The sequence below is a fragment of the Vipera ursinii genome (assembly GCF_947247035.1).
Source record: "Vipera ursinii genome assembly, chromosome: 3".
NCBI lineage: Eukaryota > Metazoa > Chordata > Lepidosauria > Squamata > Viperidae > Vipera > Vipera ursinii.
Window position 1 is genome coordinate 107023990 of NC_139516.1, and position 22213 is coordinate 107046202.

At 38.3% G+C, this 22213-nt stretch overlaps 1 protein-coding gene across 4 annotated transcripts in view; it reads right to left on the reverse strand.

Moving 5' to 3' along the window:
- Nucleotides 1-22067, reverse strand: part of DHX9 (DExH-box helicase 9) — a 42105-nt gene extending 20038 nt beyond the window's left edge. The window contains exons 1-14 of one of the 4 annotated variants that reach the window (XM_083359641.1): nucleotides 21965-22067; nucleotides 20948-21086; nucleotides 19980-20120; nucleotides 19268-19382; nucleotides 18139-18260; nucleotides 17112-17260; nucleotides 11868-11914; nucleotides 11129-11265; nucleotides 9612-9701; nucleotides 9359-9520; nucleotides 9105-9182; nucleotides 7756-7947; nucleotides 6944-7085; nucleotides 2751-2833 (exon numbers count right to left, since the gene is read on the reverse strand). In XM_083359641.1, the coding sequence (XP_083215767.1) occupies nucleotides 2751-2833; nucleotides 6944-7085; nucleotides 7756-7947; nucleotides 9105-9182; nucleotides 9359-9520; nucleotides 9612-9701; nucleotides 11129-11265; nucleotides 11868-11914; nucleotides 17112-17260; nucleotides 18139-18260; nucleotides 19268-19382; nucleotides 19980-20120; nucleotides 20948-21058 (1569 nt within the window). In that variant the 5' untranslated portion in view covers nucleotides 21059-21086; nucleotides 21965-22067. Of the gene's footprint in view, nucleotides 1-2750; nucleotides 2834-6943; nucleotides 7086-7755; nucleotides 7948-9104; nucleotides 9183-9358; nucleotides 9521-9611; nucleotides 9702-11128; nucleotides 11266-11867; nucleotides 11915-14011; nucleotides 14148-17111; nucleotides 17261-18138; nucleotides 18261-19267; nucleotides 19383-19979; nucleotides 20121-20947; nucleotides 21087-21553; nucleotides 21876-21964 lie in introns of those variants that run through there. The other 3 variants (XM_083359643.1, XM_083359642.1, XM_083359644.1) reach the window with 3 other exon arrangements.
- Nucleotides 22068-22213: the final 146 nt, after the last annotated feature.

Consider the following 22213-nt stretch of genomic DNA (forward strand, 5'->3'; position numbering starts at 1 on the left):
GGACAGGGCTGGCTGGAAAACCTGGAGCGGATCTTCCATTTAGTCTGCGCAGGGAAAGCGAGACCAATTGGAGTAGAAGCTGCAGTCTGTGATTTTTTACAGGCTGGGGTCTGGGCGTCTTTCCTTCTAAAGTTGAAGAGCAGCTGTAGGCAGGTGGGGAATGCAAGAGCAACTTGAAAGGCTGGTGGGGAATGCCATAGCCAGAGCAGCTGCTTAGCTCTAAGGACACATTTGACTCAGGAACTGGGCAGGCTGGCTGGAAAACCTGGAGCGGATCTCCCATTTGGTCTTTTTTTTTAAATCCCATTTATATCCCGCCCTTCTCCAGACTCAGGGCGGCTTACAATTTAAAGCACAAATCAATGTGCTTAGCAATAGCCTTCATTCTATGTATATGCCTGCTTATTAGAGCTTTCACCCCCCACCCCCCAAGCAGCATTATTACAAAGTCAGCTTATTGCTCCCAACAATCTGAGTCCTCATTTTACCTACCTTGGAAGGATGGAAGGCTGACTCAACCTTGAGCCTGGTGGGATGTGAACCTGCACTAATTGCAGGCAGCTGGTGTTACTTAAGGCTCTGCGCAGGGAAAGCTTTAGAGTGAATTAGGAAAAGTGAAAAAGTGAATTAGGAAAATAGGAAACGGTTGCTGGAATTGGGTATGTGTAGTTTAACGAAGAGAAGGGTGAGGGGTGACATGATAGCAGCGATCCAATATCTCAGGGGCTGCCACAAAGAAGAGGGAGCCAACCTAGAACTAAGGAGAAACTTCCTGACAGTTAGAACAATTAACCAGTGGAACAACCTGCCTCCAGAAGTGGTGAATGCTTCAACACTGGAAGTTTTTAAGAAGAGACTGGACAGCCATTTGTCTGAAATGGTATAGGGTTTCCTGCCTTAACAGGGGGTTGGACTAGATGACCTCCAAGGTCCCTTCTAACTTATTATTATTATTATTATTATTAATTATTATTATTATATTATATTATTAAGTTTAATCCACTTGCACTGTTTTATGTTTACATGTTTGATGACAAACAGCCTTATGTTTATAAGTGACAGTTTTCCTACTAAGTACCTGCATGTCATAAGCATTTGAATTAAAATTACCATATTAAAATCAAATCTGATGGTTTTAAATTTTTATTTGGTGTGCGTTGGAAGAAGGGTAGTCTTATACGGCGAGTATAGCCCAAACCCTATAATTTAACAGGAAATGTAGGGGGTTGTCTTATACGCCCAGTCGTCTTATACGCCGGAAAATACGGTACTATTACATTGAAGGGAGAACGCCTCTTGGGGTTTTCTGTCCATTCCTTCTCCAGAGACCCAACCTGCCCCACGAACAGCCAGTCTCCTCTTTCCATTCTGAGATCTTAGGTGAAGCTGCTATCTACAGCGAAATAGGTCCCTCCTTCCCATTCTTGGGTCTTGGGTGGAGCTCTAATCCCTCTGGGTATTCACTTCTCTTCTGCCAGGGAAACCACCCTGGACCTTTCTTCTCCCTGTCTAACCATAAACCAAAACAAATTTCTACACATTTAACCTTCTCTCTCCAGTCACTCTGTACACGTACTTTTTATCTCCTCTCCTTCGGTCTCTCTCGCTCTCCAATGTTAGGTTGTATCAGCCGCATATCTTCCAACAACTGAGGAGGTCAGTGTCCCCCACAGAGCTCTAGTCTCCAACAATTATATACAAGGCTGAACCAAGGGCATTCCTGTCACAAAATCTCTCTATACCAACTCTGGCTAGGAGCCAGGCCAATTAATCAACGGTAATGAGAATGCTGCCTTTCAAGATCAGCATTGAGCTGTTTTTTCTCCCTCTTTTACTTACTACAATGGCTAAGTCACATCAGCAGTCATGCCAGATCACAAACCCATATGCCACAATATTCTTCGTATAATGTAAGCAAAGTAACGATGCTTTGTAGATGTGACCTATAAGGGTTATTTTTTAACCATCATATTATAACTATGAGTGCATTGTGATCCAAACTTCCAAGATTATGTTGCTACTTCTAGTTATTTATTGTATGATAAATATTACAACAGTGCAATGATCCTGTTTCAAAAGAAAAAAAATGTTTTCAAAGGCATAGGGGCACTCAAATCATGGTGGCAGCTCTTTTAAAAATAGCTTGTACAGCTCCTTCTCATGATTCCAGGAAAAGTGTGATCAACTTAAGCAGGAGTCAGCATGGATTACTGTACTTTTCTAATAGTTACTGATACTGGATGCAATACAGTAGATGGTATTTTTCAGATTTGTTCAAGATTATTAGATTTTTATCCTGTTTTTTATATATAACTCAAGGTGGCAAACATAATACTCCTGCCTCTTATTTCCCAACAATCCTGTGAGGTGGGTTGGGCTGAAAAACACACAGTCACCAAGACAGCTTTCATGCCTAAGGGAGGGCTAGAGGCCAGTGTCCTGGTTTCAAAGCCATCACCTTAACCACACTGGCTAGAACGTAACAGCTCTACAAGGTTATTTTACTTATGTTTTTCCTCCTACAGGGGAGTAATGTTTAGTTTAGATAACTGTAAGAAGTTATATGTGAACAAAGCAACTATTTAAAAAATGCCCAATTTTAATGTAAAAATAATATGGATATTATTATTACTTGGTAGAATGCAACAATATGATGACAGAAATTGTGCTCACTTTCATATGGCACAACAGCAGAAACATTTACATAATGTATAGCAAATAAGCTCTGCTTGGATAGATTAAAAGCTTACATTAATATCTCTCTCATGAATTTCATCCACTATGACGTGACTGATTCCACGAATACCAGCTTCCAGCTTTCTCAGGAGGACACCTTAAAAACAGGTCTTTATCAATGAGGATGGATTAATTAGGGCAAATGATTCCTTTTACAGAACAGATTAGGGAAGACACTGTAACACAACACATTGTTACTGTGAACATATCATGGAAATCCATTCTAATCATGGTTTGTTAAACTAGCCAAATGCCATCAAACTGAGTGATATAAACAAGCAAAGTAATGCTGTGGTCTGCCAATTCCTCATTTATTTTTCTTCTTTCCTTTTAGCAGTTCTTACTCTACACTGGTGGGTAAAAGGAAAGTCCGATGCTGTAAAGATTTTTTCTCCATAGGAACCTGGAATGTAAGATCCATGAATCAAGGAAAGCTGGACGTGGTCAAACAAGAGATGACAAGACTGAACATCGACATCTTAGGAATCAGCGAACCAAAATGGACAGGAATGGGTGAATTTAATTCAGATGACCCTCAGGTATACTACTGCGGGCAAGAATCCCTCAGAAGAAATGGAGTAGCCTTCATAGTCAATAAAAGAGTAGGAAAAGCAATACTGGGATACAATCCCCAAAATGATAGAATGATCTCAGTTCGAATCCAAGGCAAACCATTCAATATCACAGTAGTCCAAGTCTATGCCCCAACCACCGGTGCTGAAGAAGATGAAATTGACCGGTTCTATGAAGCCGACAGCACCTTATAGAACTAACACCAAAAAATGATGTCCTTATCATCATGGGGGATTGGAATGCTAAAGTAGAAAGCCAAAAGATAACTGGAATAACAGGCAAGTTTGGCCTTGGAGTACAAAATGAAGCAGGGCACAGGCTGAGAGAATTTTGTCAAGAGAATACGATGGTGATAGCAAACACTCTTTTCCAACAACCCAAGAGACGGCTCTACACATGGACGGTCAACACAGAAATCAGACTGACTATGTGCTCTGCAGCCAAAGATGGAGAAGCTCTATACAGTCAGTAAAAACAAGACCAGGAGCTGACTGTGGCTCAGACCATGAGCTTCTCGTTGCAAAGTTTAGGCTTAAACTGAAGAAAGTAGGGAAAAGCACTAGGCCACTCAGGTATGAATTAAATCATATCCCTGTTGAATATACAGTAGAGGTGACAAATAGATTTAAGGAATTAGATCTGATAGACAGAGTGCCTGAAGAACTATGGACAGAGATTCGCAACATTGTACAAGAAGTAGCAACTAAAACCATTCCAAAGAAAAAGAAATGCAAGAAAGCAAAATGGCTGTCTGAGGAAGCTTTGCAAATAGCTGAGGAAAGGAGGGAAGCGAAAGGCAAGGGAGAAAAACATAGATACGCCCAATTGAATGCAGAATTCCAGAGAATAGCTAGAAGAGATAAGAATGCCTTCTTAAATGAACAGTGCAAAGAAATAGAAGAAAACAATAGAATAGGGAGGACTAGAGATCTCTTCAAGAAAATTGGACAGATGAAGGGAATGTTTCATGCAAAAATGGGCATGATAAAGGACCAAAATGGCAGGGACCTAACAGAAGCAGAAGAGATTAAGAGGAAGTAGCAAAATTACAAAGAACTATACAAGAACGAGCTAAACGTCCCTGATAACCACAATGAGGTGGTCACTGACCTCGAGCCAGATATCCTAGAATGTGAAGTGAAGTGGACCTTAGAAAAGCTGAGCAACAACAAAGCTAGTGGAGGTGACAGTATTCCAGCTGAGCTATTCAAAATCTTAAAAAGACGATGCAGTAAAAGTGCTACACTCAATTTGCCAGCAAATTTGGAAAACTCAACAGTGGCCACAGGATTGGAAAAGATCAGTTTACATTCCAATTCCAAAGAAAGGCAGTGCCAAAGAATGTTCAAACTATCGCACCATTGCACTCATTTCACATGCTAGTAAAATTGTTCTTAAAATTCTACAAGCTAGACTCCAGCAGTATGTGGATCGAGAACTACCAGAAGTACAGGCAGGATTTCGAAGAGGCAGAGGAACTAGAGATCAAATTGCCAATATATGCTGGATCATGGAGAAAGCTAGGGAGTTCCAGAAAAACATCTACTGCTTCATTGACAATGCTAAAGCCTTTGATTGTGTGCATCATAACAAACTCTGGCAAGTTCTTAGAGAGATGGGAGTACCAGACCACCTTATTTGTCTCTTGAGAAACCTATATGCGTGTCAAGAAGCAACAGTGAGAACTGGACACGGAACCACCAATTGGTTCAAAATTGGGAAAGGAGTCCGGCAAGGCTGTATACTGTCGCCCTGCCTGTTTAACTTATATGAAGAGCACATCATGAGAAAGGCAGGGCTAGATGAATCAAAAGGTGGAATTAAAATTGCCGGAAGAAACATCAACAACCTAAGATATGCAGATGATACCACTCTAATGGCAGAAAGTGAAGAAGAACTAAAGAGCCTCTTGTTGCGGGTGAAGAAGGAGAGTGCAAAACTTGGGTTGAAACTTAACATTAAGAAAACCAAGTTCATGGCATCCGGCCCTCTCAATTCCTGGCAAATAGATAGAGAAGAAATGGAGGTAGTGACAGATTTTATTTTCCTGGGCTCCAAGATCACCGCAGATGGGGACTGCAGCCAAGAAATTAAAAGACGCTTGCTTCTGGGAAGGACAGCCATGGCAAATCTAGACAGCACACTAAAAAGCAGTGAAATCACCCTGTCAACAAAAGTGCATATAGTCAAGGCCATGGTATTCTCAGTTGCAATGTATTGCAGTGAAAGTTGGACCATAAGAAAGGCTGAGTGCCAAAGAGTTGAGGCCTTTGAACTATGGTGCTGGAGAAGACTCCTGCGAGTCCCTTGGACTGCTAGGCGATCAAACCGGTCAGTCCTAGAGGAGATCAACCCTGACTGCTCTTTAGAAGGCCAGATCCTGAAGCTAAAACTCAATGAGTCCACCTAATGAGAAGGAAGGACTCACTGGAGAAGAGCTTAATGCTGGGAAAGGTTGAGGGCAAGAGAAGAAGGGGACGACGGAGAATGAGGTGGCTGGATGGAGTCACTGAAGCAGTAGGCGTGAGCTTAAATGGACTCCAGAAGATGGTAGAGGACAAGAAGGCCTGGAGGAACATTGTCCACGGGGTCGCAATGGGTCGGACACGACTTCGCAGCCAACAACAACATCCTACACTGTGGAAAGCTTATAAGATAAAAACAATTTACAACGCAGGAACTAAATAAAAATCTTTCTAAATCTTATCCTTGATTTCAATTCATTATGGGTAGTAACAACAAAGGGTAGAAACAAAACATCCCACAACTACTTACAATTGCTGCCATCTGTATGGCAGTTATTTACAGTAGTGGCCAAAATTGTGGAAACCTTTTGGGAAAAGTATATTTTTGAAGTTTGATAGCTAATAACACCACTTTTTTCTTGCAGTAGTACCACAAAATTATATATCAGTGGAAAGATAATTTAATGAAGAATGTAATGCAACATAGTTTGTTCAATTATCTGTACTGTATTCTATGAAAGGTTATAGCCAAATAACCAGAAAAAGGAAGCACAACTTGCTTAAGTTGATATCAGGTAGCTTTCCTTCATCTGATTGTAGCCAATGAGCACGAACGTTTAGAGAGCCAATCAGGTGTCATGTTGTTTTGGCAATGAGCCAATGAGATCATAGTAGGATTCAGTTATTGATGTCATGTATTGAAGCTGAGAGGAGGACATCTGTCAGTGTGTTACATGATCGCTATCAAGTTGGTTGGGGTTTTTTGTGTTCTTTCATTTAGTGAGCTTGTAAAACGTAATAAAATTAAAGGTGCAAAGAATTGACTGGTTGCCCAGAAAGCAATGTAAAATGGTATTATTAAGTGAACAAGGCTACAGTTATAAAAATTATTAGAAGGAAAATTGGTGGAAACTTAACCAAAGGTAGCATTTCTACTGTACTTTTCCCAAAACGTTTCCACAATTTTGGCCACTACTGTAGTATCCAAACGAGCACAGCCCAATACAAAACAAAATGCTTTCATTTCAACCATCTCTGAATGGATAGGAAGCACATGGAACAAATGTTTCTAGCATCAGCCATTTCATGTTCTCCAAGGGAAATATGAGATCCTCTATTTTTTGTCAAATTCTATTAACCACTCTATCATTTTAACAAGCAACACCCACCTACAGTGCAGAACATCACACTGGCATGTGGCCGGGGAAGCACAGATTCAAAGCGAACACTGTAGCCACAACTATTTCCAGGTTCTTCTCCTCTTTCATAAGCAACTCTTTCTGCTACAGAGACAGCACTGATCCTCCTAGGCTGTGTAGAAAAGATACCACAGGTTGAGTAAGCATCCTGTTATCACCTCATAAAAAGGAACAAGTCCATCAAGAATAATCACAGAACTGATCCAAGTTACACAAACATGCAGGATTTGTATAGATGTCCTGAGAATTTGAAATTCAAACATAATTATTTGCAGTTATTTGTATGTATAAATGTGCTTAAATATTCATACTGGTAAGTCAGTGCTTTTTTTGTAAAAGAAAAAGGTGCCGGAACTCACACGTCATACAACCTGCCTTGCCTACCCTACAAGCTTCCATCCAAAAAAGGTGCCGGAACTCCGTTCTGAGCGTTCTATGACAAAAAAAAGCCCCGCTGGTAATTAACAATATAAAATACTGCTTCAGTATTGCCTTTATAAATAAATAAGTTTATCCAAAATTTATTTGGGAGATGGAAACAAGAACTATGAATATGAAGCACTTTAGATAAAAAAAGAGAAAGTAGTAGTACTTCAATCTGTTTACCATATGAATTCAAGAAAAAAACGCAGCATCTATGAGGGGTCAACATTCTTGATGTACAGACTCATGTCTGCTACAAAGCATCTTTTCAAGCTTTGGATCTATCAGAAAGTAACTTCAATGCCATTAATGTTAAATAGTAGGCTAACTGGAAATATTGGCTTGAATAAGTTTTTCACCTGAGTGACAACAATATTACACTCTGCAGCTCTTCCACTGTGGATGCATTCATCCAAGATGTACTGTGGAACCTGTGTGGTTTTGCCACAACCTGTAGCCCCACGGATGATCACAACAGAGCTTTGATGTATAGCATTTAGGATTTCTCGCTCAAAGTTCTTCACAGGCAGGGTTTCCCTCTCTTGGAGAATCTGAGACAGGAAAATGTTCACTGTTAGTATTATGCAATTATGATCTGCTAAATAATTGTTCATTTGTAAGTACTTCTCTGAATGTATCTGTATAGCAAACTAGTCCTTCAAGTTCTGTGACTATAACATTTTAAAAGCTCTAAACATGCTCTTCAGCTTACTGAAAACATAAATATATTAGGTAAACTCAATGAGACATCATCATTTCAGAGTTACTTCCATATCTAACCAGAGCAGACATGTCAAACACAAGGCCCGGGGGCCGGATCTGGCCCGCTAAGTGGTTTCACATGGCCCGCAAAGCCATCCTGGAAACAGTGAGGGAACGGCTCCCACTGCCTTGGCCCTGGCCCAGAGACCCTCCTTCTGCCAGAGACCCTCAAATCTGTCCCACTCCTGCCCAGGCCCCCATAGGTACCCTTGATGCGAACGATGTAGAGCTGGCCATGCCCACCTAGTAGGCCATATGCACTCTAGCCACGCCCACCCAGTAGGCCATGCCCACCCTGGCCATACCCACCCGCCCCCCTGAGGGCAACCGCAATGCTGATGCGGCCCTCAATGAAATTGAGTTTGACACCCCTGAACCAGAGAAACAGAATGACCCAAGTGTGTGTGGGGGGAGGGGGTAAAGAAAGCAGTGGAAGCAGGAGACTTGACTTCCTGCCAGCTTCCCCACTGAGTTTCCTTGTGTAAACTTTCCTTTCTTCTATTTCCAGAAGCAGGCAAATGGGTGCTATTGGGTGAGGAAGGGAGCAATGGATTGCAAGACTGGCTAGGAACTGTCATGGAATGTTGAGAATGAAGATCATGTGACCACAGCAGTAGCCCTATAGCAGTCAGTAGCACTGAAGCAGCCACAGCTTTCCCAATTTCATTCTCTTGGGAGTCATAGGTCCCAGATTTTGGTCACATTTTGTTAGCCCATTTGAGGTACCTTGGTTCAAAATTGTTGCCCTATGATACACCTTTTCACCCAATTAAATTTTAAGAAATCTATAGACAGAAATACATACTCTTCAGAAATGCAGAAGACTGGATAAATACACACACACACACACACACACACACACACACACACACCTTTGTTTGGCCCTCTATTTTAAGGTACAGCATACCCTTAAGGAATCTACAAATTCAAGTAACTGCACACTTACTTTCTGTAGTTCCTGGTCATTTTCCAGCTGATACAAGAGGTTGCTCTTTATGTCTATGCTTATCTGTTCTGGTGTAGCCTGGAAACAGAAGATAATTAAATGTATAGTTCATCTATTTCTAAAGAAACTTTTTTATGCTTCAGAATGGTGCGTGTGCAGTATATATATATATTTAATATAAATAGAAATAAACAGAAAAATAGAAACTGATGATAAACAAGGGATTTATGAGAAGTTATAAATTGCAGACTTACATATGCCAGAGGACCCTCATCAATATTGCAGCTAGTCCATGGATTCCAGTTTGATTGAGGTGGGGACCATGGCACAACTCCCGTTTGATTCTGCTTCTGGGATGGTTCAAAGTGAGCTAACTTTCCAATGCTGAGAAGAACGGGTAAACTGGGATCCTCAGGCTGCCAAGTTAAAAAAAACAACCAATGGCTGTGAAAACTCTAACAAAATTCAAGGAAAGGAAAGGAAATGCATTCTTGAATACATACTCACTGGTGAAATGACTTCAAGTTGCATTTCATCTACAATTCCCTTCAACTGGTTTTCCAAATTAGAAGTGAGATTGACATCATAAGGTTCTACCTATTGAATTAAAATGAACATCCAAAATAATCACATAAAATTAATCTCAGACAATAAAACAAATAAAATATGTTGAATTATTTACTAGCACTGAAAAAATTGCAGAGAAAGGTTATGGAATATTCATGGCCCATAACACAATTACCTAAAATCATCAACACATAAATATCTTAAAAAACAAGTATTATGCACCACATTTAAATCCACCCATATAAAAAACCTAAACAAGAGACAATAAGAATGGTAACAGGAAGCATACACATATTTGTACATATTATAAAGGGACATCATAGCAGGAAAAACACTTCTAACATATTTTAATACTTGACTCTCCAAATGACTTTTTGGTTGATATCAATTCGGGAGTATCTTATTATCTAGAAGTGGTGAATGCTCCAACACTGGAAGTTTTTAAGAAGAGACTGGACAGCCATTTGCCTGAAATGGTATAGGGTTTCCTTCTTGAGCAGGGAGTTGGACTAGATGACCTCCAAGATCCCTTCCAACAACTACTACTACTTCTTCTTCTCTTTCTTCTTCTTCTTAATTTATTATTATTATTATTTCCACTATATGCATTAATTTAAAAATATTGTTTCTTTAGCTTAGTTATCCCATTATTGAAATACTTTTATTTCCCCAGGAAAATAGAATGGCATTGCAATATCATAGCTATTTACATAAGGGAAACTATTTATACCTGGTTCCACAATTTTCTAAATCGTATATAGCCAGTCCTTGACTACCACTCAAAATTACAGCAGCACTCTAAAAATGGGATTATGATTAGTCCTTGAAGTTCTAGCTTAGCTACTGGAGCATCCCGGTGGTCATGTGATGTTATGTGGGTGTCCAGTTCACAATGCAACAGTGGCAGTCACATGATCATTGTATGCTACCTTCTCTGCCAGTTTCCCACAAAGAAAGTCAATGGGAAGCCAGCAGGGAAGGTTATATAATAAGTTGCTCCTGCTGCTTTTTCTCCCAAGGAACCTTCTATGGAATAGCGGATCTCATACTCTATGGTGCCCACCATTCTGTAGTATGCACCTTCCTCAAACTGCATGTGATCCGCCCTGCCCATCCTCCGGCTTCAGTTAGTGCACCCATGCACCATAACATCTGCCTACAGCACATCCTCTCTCCTTGCTTGAAATTCCCACCTCTTCCCACTTAACAACCCACATGGTCCTGGGGTTATGATGCCCACTAAGCAATACAATCAATGACATTGAGCTTTAGGACCAGATTATTTAGGACAGGTAATACCAGTTAGTCCCAATTGCTACCATAACCCAAGGACTACCTGTTTGCACTTTTCTTTGTATCCTGCTTTTCAGGACTACAATATTCCCAAAGGGGATCACAAACAAGTCAAACAATATGTACTAATGAACCAGTTACAGAATATTATCTGCAAAACTCACCGATTCGCCTTCCTTCTTCTTGGTTTGTCCAGAATAAGCCTCAATGATGCTCAAATGATAGAGCTGTCTGACCAGAGAAAGAGCACAGGATTGTGCTGCCAGCTTTTTATTTGAGCCATGCTCCCGAGCAAAGATTCCTGAAATAGAGGAATGCTACCTCTGAGAGCAATTAACCAAAGGCAATCCTTTTATTCCTTTGCTTTAGAATCCTGTTTCCCAACTGTAGCAACTTCCAGGTCTGCAGACTTCAGCTCTCAGAATTATCATCAACAACCATGCTGGCCATGAAATTTTGGGATTTGAAGTCCACATATCTAGAAAATGCCAAGCTTAAGAAACAGTGCTTTATTTAGAATGAAAAAGTAAAAACACAACCATAGTCAAAACTGCCTAAAAATCATCCATGTGTGAGCTTCGAAATTTTACAGATAACAGCATTTTTTAGGAACGTTGCCTTTAGATTGCGATGCAGCTACAGTATTTTTAGTAACAATATAGACAGGAATTTTTTCAACTGTGTATAATGACAATTCCAGGCACTGGGGGCTTGCGGGAAAGGGTATTTCATACTTTTAATCAGTCTGAAGGTTTTTTAATTACAAACTCCTAATCAACAAGAAGCATTCTAGTATGCTGAATCAATTCAGGTTCACTAATTTCTCTAAATGGAAAAGAATTCTTTTAAATTGGATTGATATATTATGTCATGATGTTTACTTCCAGTAAGACAAGGACTTACTTCTGCCCAGCTGTTTGACATAAATAGTCATTTCTGCAATGAAGCTCCTGCAATACATTCAAAGAAGGCAGCATTAGTGCTTTAGTTCTTGGAGACCAAAACAAGGGATTTGCAACATAGTTGTCTAACAAAATGCTGTGATAAAATGCATTAACATTCAAATATTCACACACTGAGTTAGAATTTACATTTAAAAATAATTCTACCGTGAAGCGACACTAGTGAGTTCTTTCAAACATGTACAATTCCCATCATGCCTTGGGGTTATTATATTGCTGAAAGAATTTGGTTTCTGTAATCTGTATTTCTTGGGAGCAATGATAGTTTAACAGATGAACCATGAAGCTTTTAAATGAATATGTAACTAGGATTAAAGAGTCCATGCAAAATAAAAAAATATTTTGGACTGAAATTTATTGGATCTTTCTGCAGACTAAAAAAACCAAAGGCCCCAGATCACATTACAAATGCTTAACTAGAATTCTGCTTGCCTCTGGAGCCAATATATGATTAGACTGGCTAGATCCATACCTTTCTTTCTATAAAGGCAGTACATTGCTAACAAGATATCCAAGGAAAATATGCTCAAATTTGGGACGCTTCCAATAAAACAATTAATACAAATAGCCCCATGTGATTATTTCAATATGTTGTAGGATCTGATCAGAGCCAGAAATACTCTTATTTGGTAAAATACATTTATACTGTGATAATTTACAGAGATGAGCACCGGCCCCTAGAGTCGGAAACGACTAGAATGCATGTGCGGGGGAACCTTTACTTTTACCTAATTTACCTAAACATTTTTAGTGAACAAGGTTCTAGTATGTTTACTTTGAATATGCATTTATCCACAGATACTGTTCTTCAAATCTGATGCATTATCTAGGGGGTCCTCTTGTACTCCCCGCTGTGTGAATATCAGGCGATAGCAATGGCCAGGAGGGCCTTTGCATATCTTAAGAGTTGTGTGCCTGTTGCACCCATTCTTGGATTGAAAGTCTTTACTCACACTCATGCCCTCGTGATCTCTCATTGGATTGTTGCAATGTGTTCTAATGGGGCTGCCCTTGAAAAGCATTCAGAGGCTTCAAATAGTGCAGAATGCAGCTACACAGGGAGCAAATGGTGTCAGATATTCAACACATGTAACACCAGTATGCTTCCCAGTGTAATTCAAAGTGGTTATCACCTTTAAAGCCCTTCATGGCTTGGGGGCGGGGCACCTAAGGAACTCTCTTCTCCCAATCATTTCTACCTGTCTAATTCGATCTGGCAGCTTAGCTGTGTTACGGGTCCCATCAGCCAATGAATACCAGCTGTCAAGGACCAGGAGACATACCTTGTCTATCATAGCTCCTGCCCTCTGAAACATTCTCCCTTCAGAGATCAGGATGATCCGGACCTTGCTGTTCTTTTTTAAGGCCTTGAAGATTTGGTTGTGTGCTCAGGTCTGGCCCCCCAAGTGTATTAAGGGCCTCGTTTCATGGTTGCATTAACATCCATGGCTATAGTTCTACTTGGTGCCATACATTTTAGTATTGTTATAATTGTTTTAAATTTGATTTTATATTCTATGCTGTATGCCGCCCAATGTCATTTGTTGAGATGGACGGCTATAGAAATCAAATCAATTCAATCAATCAAATGCATACTTTGGCACCTAAAATTCTCAGTTTATCTACAAGTATATGCGGTAGATGCTTGTTTAAAAAGTTCTTTGCTCTTCAGATGACTCTAGCTACGTAAACATGCAATACAAACAGGCTATTAGTTATTCTAAGGAAATACGTTTACGGTACTTTTAAACATTTTAGGACTGTTAAAGAAGCTTGAGATCAGATACTCAATATCACAGGAGCTAGATTGATCATTCTGAGCATTTCTTTTGGAAAGTGATATGAATTTAGCCAGGCTTTGCAAAGATCACTAGATTTAAAATCTTGCAGAGACAATCTCCACAGATATTTTTTAAGACAATAACTGTAATGTGTTGAGTATTCTTATTATGCTGTAGTAAAAGTAATTTATATGTAAAGCTATGTCAAGATATTAGTTATTTCACTGCAGACAAAAATAACAAACAAACTAGATGATAATAAGAGTTTATTCTTAGCTCCTTCCTAAACCACCAATGAACTGACCTTCAGGCACAGCGGCTTCGTGAATCAGAAAGCCACTGGCTCTCAGGGACAAACAGCCACCCCTTTCATTAATGACACCGATGCCAGTATGTTTCTCAGCCAGGCTTAAATTCAGCACTCAATTCTTTTCCTCCACCTGGGGGGGGGAACAACGACACCAGAAATCAGTTTACAATAGAGTCCCATGTGATTGCTTAGTACAGCCTAAGCAGCAGCACATGTGTGAACAAGCAAAAATCTCTGGTGTCGCAGTTGCCACCCCATTCAGCATAGCACTTAGACTGGATTACTATTGAAGTCCTTTTCCTGATGGAGAATCAATTTTGTGCAACAGGGAAATGCTCTTTTATAAAAAATACATGTATAGTAGTTTCCAGATTTACACATTCACCAACATAATTATGTTGTAATTAAGTACCTACTGTGTTCCATTATGTGGAACAGGGAAATCACCACCACTGTATTTCTACAAAACATTTCCCCCTATTTCACAAAATAAACTAATTAATAACTTAGTAATTAATACAATACTAATCAAATCTTTATTGCACAACCAACCTACTACAGCACTGAGCATATACTCTCCCTACCATCCCATGCAAATAGGAAGAAATTTGAAGTACAAACTGCCAGTTTTCAATTAACCAATTATTCATTAATGTGAGTTTCTGTCAGTTTGAACTGTGACTGATGACTGAACAAAAATGATTCATTCTGGTTTGTTAGAACCACAAAGCCATTCAATTTAAGATAAATAGACTTTGATTCCGAGTATAACAGAGAATTTTAGTTAATTGGGAAACAAAAGACTACAATCTCTGGCATGGCACCTGAAAGAGCAGAAAAGGAGGAACCATAAGAGCCAAAGGCTTAAGGAGGTTATATCAAATCTATATCAACAAAATAAAGTTCAGGTGTGTTTAGTGGAATTTAATTCTAAACATACATGCCAATTTTGTATCTTTGTTGTAAGTTCTGAAGCTGAAAAGGTTTAATGCTATTGAATTACTATATCTGAAAGTATATTGAAATATTGATATTCCAATATTACTAATTTCCAAATTAAGAAATTAATTTGTTTAAATGTACAATTTCAATGTTCCACCCCCTTCACTTTTCTTCCATATATAGATGAACCCATTTCAACTACTGTCAGTTACTGGGAAAGAAACTGAAAAAGAAAGTTTGGAAAATTTCTCTGTTTGCTCATTTTAAAAACCTCACATCATTATTTTAAAAAGAAAATGGAAAACAAGGTATATGGTACTTACACAGGTTTGATATAACTGACACTACATTCATAATTCTTCTTTTTAAAGCTATGCCAATTTATGCCTAAAAAATTGGATACCCCATAGTAAGTTCATTTATTTATTTATTTAGAAGATGTTTTTAACATAAATTTCTTCTTTAGAGATGCAAGAGATCCATCCAAGCCTTCCTGGGAGTAACAAATCCTAAACCCTGGAATGCTTTTCGGAAAACAGCAAACAGACCGAGAAACATACTGTCATCCATGCCTCCATCTTCACCAAGTAAATATTAAATAAAGCTTGTACTTGGAAAAAAGAACATAACAGGCAGAACTTCAAAAGCTATACAGGAGAAAATCTAAAATGGTAATTTTATGAAAAAATTAAGACAAGTGCATTTTTCTGGGCAAACTGTTGGAAAAGTCTTAGCTATTCATTTCTAAATGTCAGACTGCTGATAAACATACAGCAATACTATTAATAAATATGATAATCCTGATTGTATACAACAACTGCACAAAGAACTATCTTTTATGGAAGCTGAAAGAAAAATGACATGAAGTGTTTCAATTCAAAAATTGAATCCAACTCTGAATTTACTAATCAAACTAGATCAGGCATCACCTATCATTTGTTGCAGTCAAACTAGGAAGTTGTTCTTGGTAGCTTTTCTCCTTCTGTCTTTCCCCTTTTAAATATTGAATCCAAAACTATGTACAATTCTATTTTCCTGTTAAAATGTTCAGAAAACTGTATATTTCATTTTTAGAAAGTAGATGTAAAAGCAAATGTTTAGCTAGATTTTTTTTCAGAGTAATGTTCATGAAAAAATATGAGTGAAATACTAACAAAATAAAGATGAAGTAAAACAAAACCAAACTTGATAAAGTTATTATAAGGTGAATAGCTTCGCCTTGGTTAATTTTGGATGTATGAAGGACAAAGAGAAACAGCTGGACAACTGAAGGCAAAGACTGAGGAGAGAGAATTATTTATCAGTCTAATATATATTTACTCAATAATATATTTACTACTTCAGCCTTAATATTATAAGGATCTTTGCAATAGCAATTAAATATCAAACACACTTCAAAAATCAAGGCTTGACTGACAAGCAACTTTATATTATAAACCTCTTCTGGGATTACACAAAGGTAAATGCATCTCCAAACAAATGGGATTAAAATAAACATCAGGCATGTAAAACAAATACAAATTAGAACTCTGTTTTGGTATGTATACACTAGCTTTCTACATGTAACAATTTTTATCTTCCCTACTCTTTTAAAATCCCAGTAATATTCTACCATGAGTTTTTGTTCAAATTGTAATTTAGATTTTAACAGGCTGATTTTTTTTAACAGGCTGAATTTTTTTCACATATCACGTTAGCAAATATTTTTCCCATGATCTTCTGCTTTTCAAATTTAATAAGATATTGTATGACTTATTATATAGATTGTGAGACAAAACTAAGTACATTTTATAAATCTTACTACAAAAAACTATTTCAAAATTCAAGCAAACAGGGCAAGAAATAATACTCATTGGTTAAATTATTTAGGACAGGGTGTCAAACATGCGGCCCGTGGGCCAGATGCATCATGTGCAGGCCACACCCACCCTGGCTCCACAAAGGCAAAAAAGTCACGATATGTCATGTGGCGTGATCAAGTCTGACACCCATGATTTAGGCCATTTAAATGAAACAGCCCATGCTTCTTTAATTATTCTGCAAAACCATTAAGGTATCTCTCCATTTAGAGATGAAGAGCATACAACCAGCTACTAACAAGTAAAATGTTTTTCAATAACATCATCAGCTTTATTAAGAAAAACTACCAAACCTGTTGTGATCAGGTCCCACTTGAGTGTATTTATATTCGCCTTGGATTTTCTCCTTTTGGAAAAACTGATTCAGACGGGCTTTAGCATTCTCCAAAGTCCAATTTCCATGAAGGCCAGCATTTAAATCAATTTCTTCTGACTCCAAAGTCTAGTAGCAAGAAACAATTGATTTTAAATTGCTACAAATACCACTCTTAATTTGCTTACATGTTACTGTAAAAAAATTATGTTTCAACACTATATTCTTACTTGAAATCTTACTCCCTAGAACAGGGGTGTCAAACCTCCGGCCAGTTTCATCATACCAAAGCTGTGCGCACCCCATTGCCAGCAATACAAAAAGAGTCGCGATACGTCACAATATGTCACGTGACATGGCAAGTTTGACACGCATGCCCTAGAACAGGGGTGTCAAACTCAATTTCACTGAGGGCCGCATCAGCATTGCGGTTGCCCTCAGGGGGCCGGGTGGGCGTGGCTAGAGTGTGTATGGCCTACTGGGTGGGCATGGCCAGCTCTACATCGTTCGCATCAAGGGTGCCTATGGGGGCCTGGGCAGGAGTGGGACAGATCTGAGGGTCTCTGGCAGAAGAAGGGTCTCTGGGCCAGGGCCAAGGCAGTGGGGGCTGTTCCCTCACTGTTTCCAGGATGGCTTGAAACCAAGCCTGCATGAAACCACTTCGCGGGCCTGATTCGGCCCCCGGGCCTTGTGTTTGACATGTCTGCCCTAGAATGTACAGCATTATTGTACTATAATTCAGATATATTACTACAATTTTGGATAGCAAAATAATAACTAAACCTAAACATTATTTGTACTATCTGTTAATCAAAGAGTAAAAATGTCAAAATTTTAGCATGATTATATGAAGTGTTATATATATATAATATAGGATTATATCTGTGCTAAAGTACATTACTCTTGTATCGTCTTGTTTTACTTAAACAAGAAAACCATAGCTCTGTTGACAAAGTATTTATAATGAAAATTAGGCTTGGTTAATAAGTCGAGAAAAAAAGCCTTACAGCCTGGACCTCCTGTTCTTCCTTCCGGGAATAATAATCGTTCAAGTTAGCTCCACGGTCCCACTGAGCTCCCCCATAGCCAGAATTTCCAACTGTTGTTTCAGTAGAAGTAGCAGCAGCATCTAGCAATGGGAGGAAAAAAAAACATGTTTACTAATAGCATTAACATCTGTGATGCAGATAATTTTAATATAAATATCTGAATCTCACAAATCCTGTCTTTGTCCTGTCCTAATAAGCCTCATTTGGAAATGTGGCAATACAGCACCCTTATTAGTAAAGAAAGTAATGGACATTTGCTTGCTGAACAGCTTTCAAGATTGACTATATAATTTGTGATTATATCAAATTCAACAGATGTGGGAACAGTGACAACTAGATCTTTATTTATCGTAATGACTCCTAATAAAGTAGAAGAAACAGGAATTGTAGCTTAGGTCTGGGGAAAGGAGGAAGAGGGTTCATTCTCTCTATTTACAAGATATTTAAAGTTGGTCAACTCTATCTTTTTAAATTACTTGTTTTAAGTGTGAAAGAATACATGCCAAATATAAATAGATGTTTGATTTTTTTGTGATTAGAAATTCCAGTTTTTCTCTAATCCCAAGGACAAGTATTTCAGGAATTTAGATTAGGAAAAAATGCAGGAAAAAAGAATTATTTTAGCTTTTTCTCCAAATTTTGTTTACCCTGCTTCCTGATATTTGGAGGTCTGTAAAGCAGAGTATAAAGAACTTTAAAATAAAATGAATAAACCTTAGAAATATCATATAAATCTGTTTACCTGTTTTAATCTTTTATACTATAGTTTTATGCATTATAAGATGCCCAGAGCTGTGTAACAATGACAAGGATGGCAAATAAATTTAATAAACAAAACAAAAAAATTCAGAAACTTTGACATTTGAATTTATGTGAAGCAACTTTTTGCTAAAGGAAAACACAGGTTTTATAAATACAGAAAAATATTTTGTCAAGAACTCTGATGTGAATCCAGATTAACTACAAAAAAGCCACTATGTCAGTCAGTTAATTATTATGTTGGATGGGACTGAACTACCATTGCCTAATAAGCACAGTTTTAATTTGTTTGGTAACATATTGAGTGTGTAGAGGTTGAATGACTTACCTGTTTCTGATTTGAGAGCCAAATGAGGGGGAACTGGCCCTCCCAGAGGAATGTCAGGTCCATCTCCAACTTCTGCTCCAGAGGCACCTTCAGTTGGCGTACCCACTGCTCCTGCCTAAGCATGATCAAAAGCTCTGTAGAAGTGCAATCTGAACTCCTATTATAGAGTATATTTTCAAGCCAGACACATCCTCAAGAATTACTGTCTAACAGTAATGTATAAATTATAACAGTAATTCTGTTACTAAGAAAGAATGTAGCCTTGTTGAGTAATTAAAAAAAAGTTAACATTTTTAAAGGTGCAAAATGTCCTTCATGAAATCTAAGCCTCTAATCCTGAATGCACATATAATGAATAAATTCCATTGAATTCTAAACAAAAAATATTTCTGAATAAATGCCATTCTTTCTCCCATTCTTTCTCTTTTTTCCTTTTCAAAATAAATTTTGTATAATTCAAAATATTCAGTATCTGAAAGGAAGGACAGAAAGCAACTTCTATGGAGAGAAAAGAAAAAATTGTGACTTCCAAATATGGTCTCTCTTAAAATAGATTTTGAAAAAAAGTTTCAAGTATTGCTATTAATAAAAATACTGCTTTATACTGCCTCTCCTCCCCAAATAGCAAAATAGTGTGCAAAGTAACAAACAACAACATAACCACTATAAATGATAAAATAACACATATTCTGCAGATGGTAGTATAACTTACTCCAAAAGCTGGAATTTCTTCACTTTTGATTTCATTCACTCGAACAAGATAATTAAGGAAGTCTCTTGCAGCATTAGTCTGAGCATCTTTCTTGTTGGTGGAATTGCCCATACCAATATAGTTGAAGCCTGTCACACGAACCTATTATATGTAAATATATTGCTAAATAACTTCAGCAACATATGTGCTTGTTGTATAAAGTTCAGAACAAGATGCAATTAACACAGCAGTGCAAGTCTTCTTAAAGCAACCTTAATCCTACAGCAAACCCTACAGCAGGATTTGTATTTGCAGCTTCCATGGTCTATTTGACATAAAAGTGCAATTCAGATGAGATCAGTAGCAATATGTACTGCTGCTCTTACCCAACAACAATTGCACACTTGTTCAATTCACTCTATGACCAACTTTTTTGGATTAGTCAAATGATCAATACAGGTTCTGATTTTTTTTCCATTACGACCCAAGTCTCTACCTCTGCTTTCTTTCCAGCAAGTTCCAGTCATGATGCAAATATAAAAAATAAATCTTTCCTCTAAATTAGATTTTTCTAAGTATCAGATATTATATCATTTAAACGTTTTAGCTGTTATTTCATTATACTTTAAATATTTTTGTTTCATTTTGCAAGCTACCTTAATGTTCAACTTTCAGGTGGGATGGAATCTGAATGAAGTAACAAAGGCATAATTTATGTAGGCAAATCATTTTTAGTATTATTAATTTAACTAGGAAGGCTAAACACATGCTTAACTCTCCCTGAAATATAGGACTCAAACAAGGGTTTAACCTGGAGTGGCTTGTACCGGTATCTAAATAAATACATTTCATTTCTAAGTCTTTCTCCCTCTATTTCTAGCTAAGGCAACTTTTGTAGCCCTCTATGTAATACAAGTTTAGAAAGTTTAGATAAAACTTTGTGAAAGGAGCTGGTGAATAATTATTCCGGGCAGTCATTAAATGCTCACCTCACACACAAATTTCTGCCTGTTCTTGTTGCCCACGGCACGGATCTCATAAGCAATGGTGATTTTTCGCTTGCCACACCAAGCATATAGGAAATTCTTCACGTCCCCCATGGCAGAAGCAGCCTGAGGAAGATGGAACCTATGGAGTAAAATTAGAAAGCATTAGACTTCCAATGTATTTGTACTGAAACAAACCTTCTCACCAATGGAATGGAAACATACATACACATTCAATTTCAAGTAAAAGTAAATACAGGAAACCATAGCCTTCTGGTTCTTATATGTATTATTTATTAATCATATTTTTCCTATTTTACCAACAGAGCTAAAGTGACACTAACAAATATCTCTACCACCTTATAGCTAACTTTTACATCAGAAACAATTTTGGAAGGGAACAATGAGCCATTAAAAGCCTTACATGTGGGACAAATTACCACCCGACAAGCTCATTTTCCACTGGTCTGTTAGCTGCTAATTCAGATACTAGGAAAGGGTCTCTGCAATTTCAGGAAAACAGAATTTTCCTATTCCAGTTAAAATACCTCTCTATTCCATCTATTTGCTTAACTCAAATCTTGTATTCAATCGAATGGAAGTGCACACCTTGTAGTGAAATCCTAGGTAGGTTTGCTCTTTTTTTATTGCAGCTAATGAGATCAATGGATCAATTGACCCCTTCCCACCCAACTTCAGAGATGCTGAACAATCCAAAGCAGTCTGACACTACCACATACAATGGAAGTTGTAGCCTAATGCATCTGAAGAGGCAGCTGTAGTTATTGCCACCTCTATGGAAAAAGAGCTGCGTTTCCCTCTACTGCGCTGGTCTACTGCGCATGCTCTTCGCCGTTAACCTTTTTCTCTCTTCCCTCTGCACATCCGGATTCTGCTCGCGTTCGTCGCGTCTGCGCACTCCTTCCCCAAATTTCATGGTCTGTTTATATCCGGAAACCAACGGCCTCATTGCGTAAAAATACATATGTATAAGTTATTTTTTAAAAAAATAGACACAACCTGGTCTGGCCTGACTTCGTTTCGAGCAAGGCGAGACAGCACCGAAGGCCCTTCAATCCACTCAGGCCCCTCTCGCAGACTCCCGTTCTCAGCACATCCTCAACATGGCGGCGGCTTTACGCTTGCGCAGAGCAAAACTGCACGATTAACGGCCTAGTTTCGAAGAATGTCTCTGCGGAATTACGATGAGTAAAGCACCTCCTGTGGCAGGACATAGAATTGCAAGATACGATAAGGCAGGGGTAGGCA